General features: G+C 52.7%; 1 protein-coding gene across 1 annotated transcript; it reads left to right on the top strand.

Moving 5' to 3' along the window:
* Window positions 1-2,781: 2,781 nt before the first annotated feature.
* On the top strand, window positions 2,782-10,462 carry LOC144274828 (uncharacterized). Its single transcript, XM_077833923.1, has 4 exons — window positions 2,782-2,913; window positions 3,434-3,560; window positions 4,188-4,301; window positions 4,591-10,462. Exons 1-4 carry the CDS (start codon window positions 2,890-2,892, stop codon window positions 6,783-6,785), a joined length of 2,460 nt encoding a protein of 819 aa, XP_077690049.1. The 5' UTR covers window positions 2,782-2,889; the 3' UTR covers window positions 6,786-10,462.
* The last annotated feature ends 2,976 nt before the right edge of the window (window positions 10,463-13,438 follow it).

The raw sequence follows: 13,438 nt of genomic DNA, 5'->3' as shown, positions 1-13,438 counted from the left end.
TCCGGTGGAAAAGGGGACCTGACAGTGTCCGATCACATCTACTGACCAGACAGCCAAAGTCGAGTTACTGCGGGTGGGGAGGCACTGGGTCATCACTCGCATCACACCCGACTCAGCGGGGCTGCCTCCTACCTGCACTGGGCAGCTGCAGCTCCCAGCCCCGGCTCCACAGACAAGCCCTTCCTGACCTAGGCAGGGAAGGGGGAAAGAGAAGTGGAGGGCAGGTAGACCCTTGGAGGAAGAGGTGGAGTCGGAGCAGGGCCTTGGAGGGAAGAGGTGGGGCAGGGATGGGACCTTGGGGGGAAGAGGCGGGGCAGGGGAGGTTGCAGCACTCCGACTTGAGTGTCCATTTTAAAAATATTACCAAATTGGCAACCCGAGTCGCTAGCTGAGAGGTTGTGAAAATTTTTAGCAAACATAGAAATTGCATTTTTCACAGCAGCGGATTTACTAACTGCCAATAAAGAAATTATGATTTTCATGTTTATAGGAGTAAGGGGATTGTTGGCCCCTTACTGAAACTTAATGGGCTGGCCATTAGTTAGGCCGTCTCCTAACACCGAAAGAAAGGGGAAGGGCCAATGAGAAATGAAGATCCTGAGACTGACAAGGGGTGTGGGGGGGCAATGCTGTAGGTCAGCCTGATTGACAGGGCAGGCAGGCCAATGAGGGAGTCAGCAGCCAGGTATTCTCCTCTGTGTCAGCTGGAGCTGGCTGGGCTAGAGCAGAGCAGGAGGGGCTAAGGAGAGAGGAGGGCTGGGCTGGGCAGGAGGCAGAGGGAAACTGGAGCAGCCGGGAGCAGTGAGCGAAGGGGACCCTGGGCAAAGGGCCCAGGGCAAGGAGAGGCCCTCAGCCAAGAGGCCTTGCAGGCCAGACTGGGTGGGGGATCATAACCCTGACAGGAAGCAGCTGACGCTAGGAAGAAGGGTCCTACTACCTAGAGCCTGAGGCCAACACCAGAGTTAGTGTCCAACCCTGGGCATGCCTGCAGCACAGTCAGGGTCTGGGCAGGAAGCCTGGGACGTTGGAGGGACAGACTGTGAAGTGCCCTGGCATTCCAGAGAGGGTTGTTTGGGGTTCTCCCCCACAGAGCGGGGTGACATGTTTTCCTTTCATCTTTCCCACTTTTCTCCTTATTTTTGTATTACTTGCTGTTTAATAAATTGTATTTGTTTTTAACTCTGTGCAATGATGAAGGAAGCATCCAGAGTGGACAGAACACCCCACAGTGGGGACAGCTGTCCTGAGTGATCACAAGATTGGGGGTTGAGCACCTCAGGAGCCCTGTGCCTAGCCTTGGGGTTACGGGGGTTCAGAGTGGAAGCGGGCGGGGGGGAGGGGTCCTCGATGTCATGCAGGCCTCTGGGTAAAGGACTCAGATCCTTTTGCTTGCCAGTTCCTCTGGGGCTTGGTAGAAGCCAGAAAAGTTCCCCACACTAGGAGGAGTGTTCCCTCCTCTTACCTCTGTGCATATTGATTGGTTTGTAGTAAAGTTAATTCGGATTATAGGGGCAAGTGTCAGAGCGGGCACCAGCGAGAGTTGCTGGCCACACTCTGAGGCCACTAAATTTGGTGGTGAGAACCCCTGGGCAAGATGCTCATGATGGTCCCTTGTGACCTCGGAGCCTGTGAGTGTAACAGGAGCCGGGCACAGGGCTGCTGATCCTTTGGTGGGTTGATCGCTAGGACCCAGGAGCGGCTGGGGGGCGGCTCTGGGGGGAGCGATCGCGGGGCTCAGGCCCGGCCCAGGAAGTGACTCGCAGCCGCTGCGGGGACTCTGGCTCCCAGGCTCCCGGCGAGATCCCCGAGCCCCGGCGGCTGGTGCTGGGAGCCCGGAGCCCGGGCTGCAGCCGCGAGAGGGGAACCTCCAGCCGGGCCCTGCCCGCTGCTCCCCGGGAGCCTCTCCCAGGGCAGAGCCCCCAGCCCGGCCAGGGCCCCTTCCCGGCCCGGCCCCTGCCCCGGGGGCCCCCGCTCGGAGAGAAGGTAAGAGAGACCCACCCATCCCCCCCTTGCAGCGGCCCCCCCCCGCGTCACATCTGGGCTGCAGGGGGAGGAGGATAAAGAGGGGCCGGAGGCGGGTGCAGGGGATGCCGGGGGCAGGCTGGGATGGGGGCAGGGGTGCACGGAAGGGAAGATGGGGCAATGGAGGAGGATCGGGGACTGTGGGGCTGAGGGGAGCGAGGTCGGGAATGGGGGAAGACGTGAGTGGGGGGCACAGCGAGGGAAAGGGGGGATGTGGGGAGGCGGGCGGAGAGAAGCTCTTCTCAGCTTTGGGAGTGATCAGGGGACTAACCCCTCAGGGTGCAGAAGCTACATGGAAAAAAACCCAAACCGCCCTCAACCCCCCCCCCACCCCACGACACACACACCCGGCTCTGAGTGTGTTATTGTCAGACACCCCTGTGGTGGTGGGGTCTGTGTGCCCTGACTGTTGGGGGCTGCCCAGGGCCCTGATCTGATTTCCCTATAGGGTTCAGATCTCAGCCACACCAGAGTCAGACCGGAGTCACTGCTGGCTCAGGCAGGGGGGTGCGCGGATGGGCCAATGGGATCAGCCTCTTCCTGCCTGACCCTGGGGGCTGCCGGGGGAGTCCAGGGCAGCTCAATCTTCAGGTGATGCCACCAGAGGGCTCCAGGTATTGGTAAGGGAGAGGGGTTTACACTACAATGGATGGAAATCTCCCAAAGTGGCCCTTTTGATTCTTCCCTTTTCTTTAGCATTTGGCTCAGATATGCTGTTACTGGGAGGGTCTGAAGAGTCTGCGGGGAATCGGGGTGTGACAAGGACAGAAGCCCCTTCTGTAACCTCCCTCTCGCCCCAACAGGCTGAGGAATCAGGTCCACGTTTCACTAAATATCTGCCAGTCTTCCAGAGGAGAGAGAAGGGAAATGGCTGTGTTGGAGCCAGCTCAGGTAGGGGATTCTCAGGGCGCTGCTGAGCGGGGCAGGGAGGAGTTAGGGTTTGATAAATCTACTGATTTACTAAGTAGGCCCATTGTGGCAGGGAAATGGGGAGGGGACATTCCCCCATTTCTCAGGCAGGATATAACCACCTCGGCAGGGCTGGGAACATTTTCCAGGCTCCCAGTGCTGGAGCCTGACCCCATTTCCCTGGGGCTGCTGTGAAATACGAAGGGAAGCTGTCAGGATTCCTGCCCCTGTCCCCGACTCAGAGTTCTGCTTCCTGTCCCAGTCTGTGGCTGGCAGGCGTGTGGGAAATGAGAAGATCCTGGCGTGCTCCGTGTGCTGGGGCGGACAGGGAGCTCTCACCTTCTCCGCCCCCTGAAGCCTCCTGCCTGCTGTGAGCAGGGTGTGGGTGGGATTCTGCTACTCTGGCCCTCCCACCGCTTCACTTTTTTTTTTTCCTTTCCCATGAGTAGTGGGATTGTGTCTGGGGCAGCAGGTGCTGAGAGGGGGACTCTTGGTGTTTCAGATGCCGGTGACCTTCGAGGAGGTGGCTATTTATTTCACCCAGGGGCAGGGGGCTCTGCTGGACCCCGCTCAGAGAGCCCTCTACAGGGACGTCATGCAGGAGAACTATGAGACGGTGACCTCGCTGGGTAAGGGATTCCCGTCCTCTCAGTTATTAGAAGCTGTGAGGTCTACGTGTCTTAATGTGGTCAGGTTTTTCCCTGGTCAGTTAGAGCAGAGGCGAATGGGTTCCAAAATGCACAGCTGCCATGTGAGAAATACATGCATTTCGGTGCCCTCTCCACTGGGACACAGGAGTCAAAACCCAATGGACAAGCTAAACCATCCCCACCACTCCAGCTTTCAAAGGGGCATAAATCCGCATTGTCTTGTTTTGTCTGTGTTGTTTCTTGGCTACACATACAATCTCTGTTCATCTCCCTCCTTGGGAATAGCTCCAGGCATGGGGAGGGCTCTGGGCTCTGCAGGTTTAGAAAGAGGTACGCTGAAGTCGAGACCTGTGTGTGAGTCAGCAAGGCCCCCAGAGCGCACAGATCCTGGGAACGCCTAGTGAGGGTGTAGTAATAATTCAACTCACCTCCCCAGACAACGTCCTCTGCACAAGGGGGCTCAGTGACCCTGTTCCCATCCTCTTGGATTCCACGTTCCTCCAGCAGAGCACAGGGACAGGTTCCACTCACGGAACGTCCTTTGTGACAAATCCTCCACCAATAGTCCATGCACCCTGATCTGGACTCATTTCACCTTCTGCACAGGATTTCCCGTTCCCAAACCTGAGCTTATCGCCCGGCTGGAACGAGGGGAAGAGCTGTGGGTGTCTGATCTCCAGGATTTCAAGGACAGAAGGCTTCGGAGATGTACCAGCACAGGTGAGGCCTGACAGAGAAACCATCCAGGGAATGGAAGGAAAAAGTTGAGAATCCCAAAATACTATGTGAGTAACGCCCTCAGTTCTTCTTCATCTCACCGAGAGCAGGGCTATGGTCAGCAGATATTGCTCACGCCATTCCACCCTTCCCGTCTCTCCTTTCTTGTAAGTGTTAGGGTGGGATGTGGAGGCAGAATCCAATTGCTCAGTCTTTGTGTTGGCTTTTCCCTCAGTGCTATTCCTCTTTCTCCCCAGCACAATGACTCCTCTCTGGATTGTGTCTCTCCCAGCAGGTGCTGAGCGAGGGAGTGAGAAGAAGGAGGGGAATCATCATGAGGCAGTTCCTGGGGAAGTGGAACCACAGGGGACCTTTTTGGGAAGAGCTGAAGGGAATTTTTCCCATTGCTGGAATCAGGGAGAAGCCTGGGGAAATTGGCACAGGTCAGAGAGGCTTCTGATAAACCAACCCAGGAAGAAAGTGGATGAATCTCTTAACGGTGGGGGAGGAGACGAGAATCCCAGAGAGCAGCAGACAAATCGCAAGGAAGAGACACCCTGGCACTGCCTTGAGTGTGGGAAAGGATTCATTGTGAGATCACAACTTGTTACACATCAGACAGTCCATACAGGACAGAAACCATTTCAATGCTTGGACAGTGGGAAAAGCTTCAATAAGCGCAGAGATCTTAATGACCATGGGAGAAGTCACACTGTAGACAAGCCCATTCAATGCGTTGAATGTGGGAAATGTTTCAGTTCAAAGTCAGCACTAAATTCACATGAGAAAAGCCACACAGGAGAGAGACCCCACAGGTGCTTGGACTGTGGGAAAAGTTTCAAGCAGAAATCAGACCTTGTTCGTCATCAGGCAATCCACACGGGAGAGAGACCCCACAAGTGCTTGCACTGTGGGAAAAGTTTCATACGAAGGTCAGCCCTTCTTCAACATGAGGCAATCCACACAGGAGAGAGACCCCACAAGTGCTTGGACTGTGGGAGAAGTTTCATACAAAGGTCACGCCTTGTTCAGCATCAGGCAGTCCACACAGGAGAGAGACCCCACAAGTGCTTGGACTGTGGGGAAAGTTTCATTTGCAAGTCAGATCTTGCTGATCATCTGGCAATCCACACAGGAGAGAGACCCCACAAGTGCTTGGACTGTGGGAAAAGTTTCATACGAAGGTCACGCCTTGTTCGTCATCAGGCAATCCACACAGGAGAGAGACCCCACAAGTGCTTGGATTGTGGGAAAAGTTTCATAAGAAAGTCACACCTTGTTCAACATCAGGCAGTCCACACAGAAGAGAGACCCCACAAGTGCTTGGACTGTGGGAAAAGTTTCAAGCAGAGGTCATACCTTGTAAAACATCGGGCAGTCCACACAGGAGAGAGACCCCACAAGTGCTTGGACTGTGGAAAAAGTTTCAAGCAGAGGTCATACTTTGTAAAACATCGGGCAGTCCACACAGAAGAGAGACCCCACAAGTGCTTTGACTCTGGGAAAAGTTTCATGCAGAGGTCACACCTCGTTAAACATCAGGCAATCCACAAAGGAGAGAGACCCCACAAGTGCTTTGACTGTGGGAAAAGTTTCATGCAGAGGTCATACCTTGTTAAGCATCAGGCAATCCACAAAGGAGAGAGACCCCACAAGTGCTTTGACTGTGGGAAAAGTTTTATTCAGAGGTCACACCTTGTTAATCATCAGGCAATCCACACAGGAGAGAGACCCCACAAGTGCTTGGACTGTGGGAAAAGTTTCATACAAAGGTCATATCTTGTTTATCATCAAGCAATCCACACAGGAGAGAGACCCCACAAGTGCTTGGACTGTGGAAAAAGTTTCATACAGAGATCAGTGCTGGTGAAACATCAGAGAATCCACACACGAGTGAGACCCTATAAGTGCTTGGACTGTGGGAAAAGTTTCGTACGAAGGTCACGCCTTGTTCGTCATCAGGCAATCCACACAGGAGAGAGACCCCACAAGTGCTTTGATTGTGGGAAAAGTTTCATAAGAAAGTCACACCTTGTTCAACATCAAGTAGTCCACACAGAAGAGAGACCCCACAAGTGCTTGGACTGTGGGAAAAGTTTCAAGCAGAGGTCATACCTTGTAAAACATCGGGCAGTCCACACAGGAGAGAGACCCCACAAGTGCTTGGACTGTGGGAAAAGTTTCATACAAAGGTCAGGTCTTGTTTATCATCAAGCAATCCACACAGGAGAGAGACCCCACAAGTGCTTGGACTGTGGAAAAAGTTTCATACAGAGATCAGTGCTGGTGAAACATCAGAGAATCCACACAGGAGTGAGACCCTATAAGTGCTTGGACTGTGGGAAAAGTTTCAGATGGAGACCGGTGCTGGTTCAACATCAGGGAATCCACACAGGAGTGAGACCCTATAAGTGCTTGGACTGTGGGAAAAGTTTCACATGGAGACCGGCGCTGGTTAAACATCAGAAAATCCACACAGGAGAGTGACTCTATAAGTGCTTGGACTGTGGGAAAAGTTTCAGACAGAGATCATACCCCATTAAAAATGGGAGAATCCACACAGGATGAACGTGGTCCACTCCCAATGATTGATGAGGAGGGGTCAATACCAAGAGAGGGAAAATTGCTTGTGTAGTGAGCCAGCCACTCCCAGTCCCTCTTCAGGCCCAAATTGTTGGTTTTAAGTTTGCAAATGAATTGTAGCTCTGGAGTTTCTCTCTGAAGTCTGTGTTTGAAGTTTTTTGGTTGAAGGATGGCTACTTTTAAATCTGTTATTGAATGTCCAGGGAGATTGAAATGTTCTGCTACTGGCTTTTGTATGTTACCATTCCTGATGTCATATTTGTGTCCATTTATTCTTTTACATAGAGACTGTCTGGTTTGGCCAATGTACGTGGCAGAGGGGCATTGCTGGCCCATGATGGCATACATCACATTGGTAGATGTGCACGTGAATGTGCCCCTGTTGACATGGCTGATATGGTTAGGTCCTATGATGGTGTTGCTAGAGTAGATATGGGGACAGATTTGGCAATGGGATTTGTTGCAAGGATTGGTTCCTGGGTTAGTGTTTCTGTGGTGTGGTGTTGGTGAGTATTTGCTTCAGATTGGGAGCTGTCTGTAAGCATGGACTGGCCTGCCTCCCATGGTCTGTGAGAACGAGTAGTCCTTTTCCAGGATAGATTATAGATCGTTGATGATGCGCTGGAGAGGGTTTAGCTGGAGGCTGTACATGATGGCCAGTGGTGTTCTGTTATTTCCCTTGTTGGGCCTCTCTTGTAGAAGGTGACTTCTGGGTCTCCATCTTGCTTTGTCAGTCTGTTTCCTCACTTCCCCAGGTGAGTATTGTAGTTTTAAGAGTGCTTGACAAAGATCTTGTAGGTGTTTGTCTCTGCCTGAGGGATTGGAGCAAATGCGGTTGTATCTTGGGGCATGGCTGTAGAGAATGGATCGTGTGATGTATCCTGGATGGAAGCTGGAGGCATGTAGGTAAGTATAGAGGTCAGTAGGTTTCCAGTATAGGGTGGTATTTATGTGACCATCACTTATTTGCACTGTAGTGTCCAGGATCTCTTGTATGGACTGGTCGAGGCTGAGGTCGATGCTGGGGTGGAAATTGTTGAAATCCAGGTGGAATTCTTCAAGGGCCTCCTTCCCATGGGTCCATATGGTGAAGATGTCGTCAATGTAGTGCAAATAGAGGAGGGGGCGCTAGGGGACGAGAGCTGAGGAAGCATTGTTCTAAGTCAGCCATAAAGATGTTGGCATGCTGTGGGGCCATGCGGGTACTCCTAGCAGTCCCGCTGACTTGAAAGTATAAATTGTCCCCAGATCTGAAATGGTTGAGGGTGAGGACAAAGTCACAAAGCTCAGCCACCAGGTGTGCTGTGGCCTCATCAGGGATAATGTTCCTGACAGCTTGTAGGCCATCCTCATGTGGAACATTGGTGTAAAGAGCTTCTACATCCGTGGTGGCCAGGATGGTGTTTTCAGGAAGCTCACCAATACGTTGTAGTTTCCTCAGGAAGTCGGTGGTGTCTCGAAGATAGCTGGGAGTGCTGGTAGCATAGGGTGTGAGGAGAGAGTCCACATCGCCAGATAATCCTGCTGTAAGAGTGCCGATGCCTGAGATGATGGGGCGTCCAGGATTTCGAGGTTTATGGATCTTGTGTAGCAGATAGAATACCCCTGGTCGGGGCTCTAGGGGTGTGTCTGTGTAGATTTGTTCCTGTGCTGTAGCAGAGAGTTTCTTGAGCAGTTGGTGTAGTTTCTTTTGATACTCCTTAGTGGGATGGAGGACAGTGGCCTTTAGAATGTGGTAGAATCCTAGAATCCTAGAATATTAGGGTTGGAAGGGACCTCAGGAAGTCATCTAGTCCAACCCTCTGCTCAAAGCAGGACCGATCTCCTATTAAATTGTCCCATCCAGAGCTTTCTCAAGCCTGACATTAAAAACTTCTCAGGAAGGAGATTCCACCACATAGAATCATACAATATTAGGGTTGGAAGGGACCTCAGGAGGTCATCTAGTCCAACCCCCTGCTCAAAGCAGGACCAATCTCCCATTTTTGTCCCACATCTCTAAATGCCCCCCTTAAGGATTAAACTCACAACCCTGGGTTTAGCAGGCCAATGCTCAAACCACTGAGCTATCCTTCCCACCCCCAAAGGTACCACCTCCCTAGGTAACGCATTCCAGTGTTTCATCACCCTCGTAGTGAAAAAGTTTTTCCTAATATCCAACCTAAACCTCCCCCACTGCAACTTGAGAGCATTACTCCTTGTCCTGTCATCCGCTACCACTGAGAATAGTCTAAATCCATCCTCTTTGGAACCTCCTTTCAGGTAGTTGAAAGCAGCTATCAAATCTCCCCTCATTCTTCTCTTCTGTAGACTAAATAATCCCAGATCCCTCAGCCTCTCTTCGTAAGTCATGTGTTCCAGTCCCCTAATCATTTTTGTTGCCCTCCGCTGGACTCTCTCCAATATTTCCACATCCTTCTTGTAGTGTGGGGCCCAAAACTGGACACAGTACTCAGGATGAGGCCTCACCAATGTTGAATAGAGGGGAACGATCACGTCCCTCGATCTGCTGCCAATGCCCCTACTTATTCATCCCAAAATGCCATTGGCCTTCTTGGCTACAAGGACACACTGTTGACTCATATCCAGCTTCTCATCCACTGTCACCCCTAGGTCCTTTTCTGCAGAACTGCTGCCAAGCCTTTCGGTCCCTAGTCTGTAGCGATGCATTGCATTCTTCCGTCCTAAGTGCAGAACTCTGCACTTGTCCTTGTTGAACCTCATCAGATTTCTTTTGGCCCAATCCTCCAATTTGTCTAGGTCCCTCTGTATCCTATCGCTACCCTCCAGCGTATCTACTGCTCCTCCCAGTTTAGTGTCGTCTGCAAACTTGCTGAGGGTGCAGTCCATACCATCCTCCAGATCATTAATGAAGATATTGAAGAAAACCGGCCCCAGGACCGACCCTTGGGGCACTCCGCTTGATACTGGCTGCCAACTAGACATGGAGCCATTGATCACTACCCACTGAGCCCAACAATCTAGCCAATTTTCTACCCACCTTATAGTGCATTCGTCCAGCCCATACTTCTTTAACTTGCTGACAAGAAGACTGTGGGAGACAGTGTCAAAAGCTTTGCTAAAGTCAAGGAACACTACGTCCACTGCTTTCCCTTCATCCACAGAACCAGTTATCTTGTCATAGGAAAGTTGTAGGAAAGTTGCCTGGCAGTCTCCTGTTCATAATTGTTAGGGGAAATTAACCTAGTTAGCATATGTGACTCCATTTTGGGTTTCCTCTCGGCCGTTAACTAGAAGTGAGCACATCATGTACCAAGGAAGGAGGATCCTTCAGAGTGGACACCTGGACAGTTTCAAGATAAGGGAAACAAAGGAGACAGGAACTAGCGGACATGCCTGAAATAGCTGCTAATTCAGCGTTTTTGCAGGGGGAAGGTGGCTGCAGGGCATTGGTGATAGATAAGGAGAAGGCCTGTTTGTTGGGTTATGCGCCCCGAGGCTCACAGGCAGGATGTTTTGCCAACAGTATATAATCTTTGTGTAACCTGTAATCGGGGTCCCGCTCTGCTTAAGAGAACGGTACCACCCTCGAGCGTAATAAACCTACAAACGCTGAGACACTCTGCAGTCTGTCTTTATTTGGTTGCCTCAGCCTAGAAACGAACTGTACGTGTCCTAACTGGAATAATTCGTAACAGTTGCTGTGAAATATGAAGGGAAGCTGTCGGGATTCCTGTCCCCGTCCCCGGCTCAGAGCTCTGCTTCCCGACTCAGCCTGTGGCTGGCAGGCGTGTGGGAAATGAGAAGACCCTCCCCTTCTCCGTGTGCTAGGGGGACAAGGCGCTCTCACCGTCTCCCAGCCCCCGGAGCCTCCTGGCCGCTCTGAGCAGGTGCCTGTGGGATTCTGCTACTCTGGCCCTTCACTCTTTTCTTTCTATGCCATGATTAGTGGGACTGTGGCAGGGGCAGCAGGTGCTGAGCGGGGGACTCTTGCTGTTTCAGATGCCGGTGACCTTGGAGGAGGTGGCTGTGTATTTCACCCAGGGGCAGGGGGCTCTGCTGGACCCCGCTCAGCATCGGATGCGTTCTGACCAGTGTTCCCTCCGTTTTTACGTCCAAGTGCGGAATGAATTTGGTTCTACGCACCAGTATGTGACACATCATCTCCATATTGGCGCACAGAACAAAATTCACGGGGTGGGGGTGGGGCTGAGAGATTCGGAGTGTGGGAACTGGCTCAGGACTGGGACAGGGATGAGGTGAAGGGGGTGAGGGCTCTGGATTCAGGTGCGGGCTCTGGGGTGGGGCTGGGGATGTGGAGGTTGACGTGTGAGAGGGGGTTCAGGGCTGGGACGGGGGTTGGGGTGCGGAGGGGTGAGTGGTCTGGCTAGGCATGTGGGGGTTGGGACTGGGGATGAGGGGTTTGGGGTTCAGACTGCAGTGGAGAGAGGACTCCCCCAGCCCTCTCTCACCACAGCAGTTTGGAGCCAGGTCAGAGGCAGCTCTCCCCAGCCACGGCGGCTCCTGTGGTCCTGGGCCGGGCTGAGGGAGGGGTTCCTCTCCCCAGCAGCTCCAGTGGACCTGGGCCAAGCCTGGGGAGGGGCTCCTCTCCCTGCCTGCCTCCACAGCCCTCCATAGCCTGCAGTGCAGCTGCGTAGCCTGCCGGGAACACAGTTTCTGACGCCCGACCTCCCGTTAGCAGAGTGATTGCTAGTCCCTGAGTTCCACCTTCGGGGCCAGGTTGTCTCATTCCCCGATAGTCAAGCATTTACTGTTTCTACATTTTATCCCTTATGGGCCAGAATTAACCAGATGCTAAAAAGGTGGGAGAAGGGACACTAAAATGTGGAGTTTTCGCTTCTGTGCTATTTCAGGGCAACGGGGTGAGTACGAGAGTTTCCCCTTCCCCTCTCACTGTCATGCTCCTCTCTCCACACAGCAGCCTCTGTCCCAGCCATGGAAAGTTTAACCTGCCTCCGTTCTATCCCTCCATCTCCCACGGTGTCACGTACCACCCTGTCCCCGGCTCTCCATGCTTAGGAGATGTCTATGATCTTAGTCAGACTCCGGAGGGCTGGAGAAGGAAGTGTCACAGACCTGGAATTGGCAGGGAAATCTCAATGAACTTCAAAGCACAGTTGGACTTTCAGATCTTATAGTCCCGTTTCCATCTATTGGTAAAATTGCTTCCCGGCTTTTTCTAGGTTTAGTTCAGATCATTTGTAGATGGGAAGGTTGTTTTCTCTTTCGTTCTCTTTCTTTTATGACGATGCTAAAACTTTTGTAACTAATACAGCCGAATAATGAGGCGAGAAGTGAAGCCGGTTTAGCCACTGGAGAAGAAAATGGGTTAATTTTCCTCCCCCTGATTTTGAGTCTTAAAGGATTCTCTGAGATTTCCACCAACAGAAAGAAAGGGGTAAACAAAGAAACTTACAATTCATCTGTAGTACAGTGTGTAGGTCACTTATGCCACGGAGTTCCCTGACCCCATGACCCAGCAAAGACTTTTCAAGTATGTAGGATCCGAGTACAAGAAGCGGGGAAAGGGGTTCTGGCCCCATCTCTACTCAGGGCAGCAAGATCCCTTGAAAGACAACAGGAGCATCATTGAGCTGGGGGAGTGGTCCGAGCTGGAAGGCTTTCCAAAGAGCATGGACTGCTGAAAGCTTTTGGGTGAGAGAAATCCTTTTGTTTGTAAGGGTACGTCGACACTGCAAACTTAAGTTGACCTGTATTAGGTTGACTTATAACCACTCCAGCAATGACTGCGGTAGATGATGTCCACGCTATCCTCCTTGGGTCGGTGGGCTGTGTCCTCACCAGGAGCACTTCCACCGACCTAGGAGGGGATTGTGGGGAACTGAGAGCCCGCTCTGCCAACTCCAGCAGCATCTCTCCCAGCAACGTGGCTGCCCTACCAGCTCTGTGTGAATTGCTCCCCATCTAGGTCCCGTTCCCTGCTGGGCTGCCCCCCCCCCCCACTCCCTCTTCCCCATAAAGAGCGAGGGAGGCCACCTGGAGCTTCTTCCTCCTCCCCCCCCCCGGCAATGAATTCTTCCCTGCTGGTCAGAACTGAGTCTAACCCACCTGTCCCCTGGTTCCTTCCTCCACCATCGGAAAGCAGAACTTGTCCCTGACGCGTTCCCAGCACTTCTGGCACAGTGGGTGCTGTTAGGGTGGCCAGGTGCCCGGTTTTCAACCATGAAGTCCGGTGGAAAAGGGGACCTGACAGTGTCCGATCACATCTAGTGACCGGACACTCAAAGTCGAGTTACTGCGGGTGGGGAGGCACTGGGTCATCACTCGCATCAGACCCGACTCAGCGGGGCTGCCTCCTACCTGCACTGGGCAGCTGCAGCTCCCAGCCCCGGCTCCACAGACAAGCCCTTCCTGACCTAGGCAGGGAAGGGGGAAAGAGAAGTGGAGGGCGGGTAGACCCTTGGAGGAAGAGGTGGAGTCGGAGCAGGGCCTTGGAGGGAAGAGGTGGGGCAGGGATGGGACCTTGGGGGGAAGAGGCGGGGCAGGGGAGGTTGCAGCACTCTGACTTGAGTGTCCATTTTAAAAATATTCCCAAATTGGCAACCCGAGTCGCT

This window comes from Eretmochelys imbricata, chromosome 14 (genome assembly GCF_965152235.1).
Source record: "Eretmochelys imbricata isolate rEreImb1 chromosome 14, rEreImb1.hap1, whole genome shotgun sequence".
NCBI lineage: Eukaryota > Metazoa > Chordata > Testudines > Cheloniidae > Eretmochelys > Eretmochelys imbricata.
Note: the sequence above shows the minus strand (reverse complement) of the source record. Positions and strands in the feature narration are given on the sequence as shown.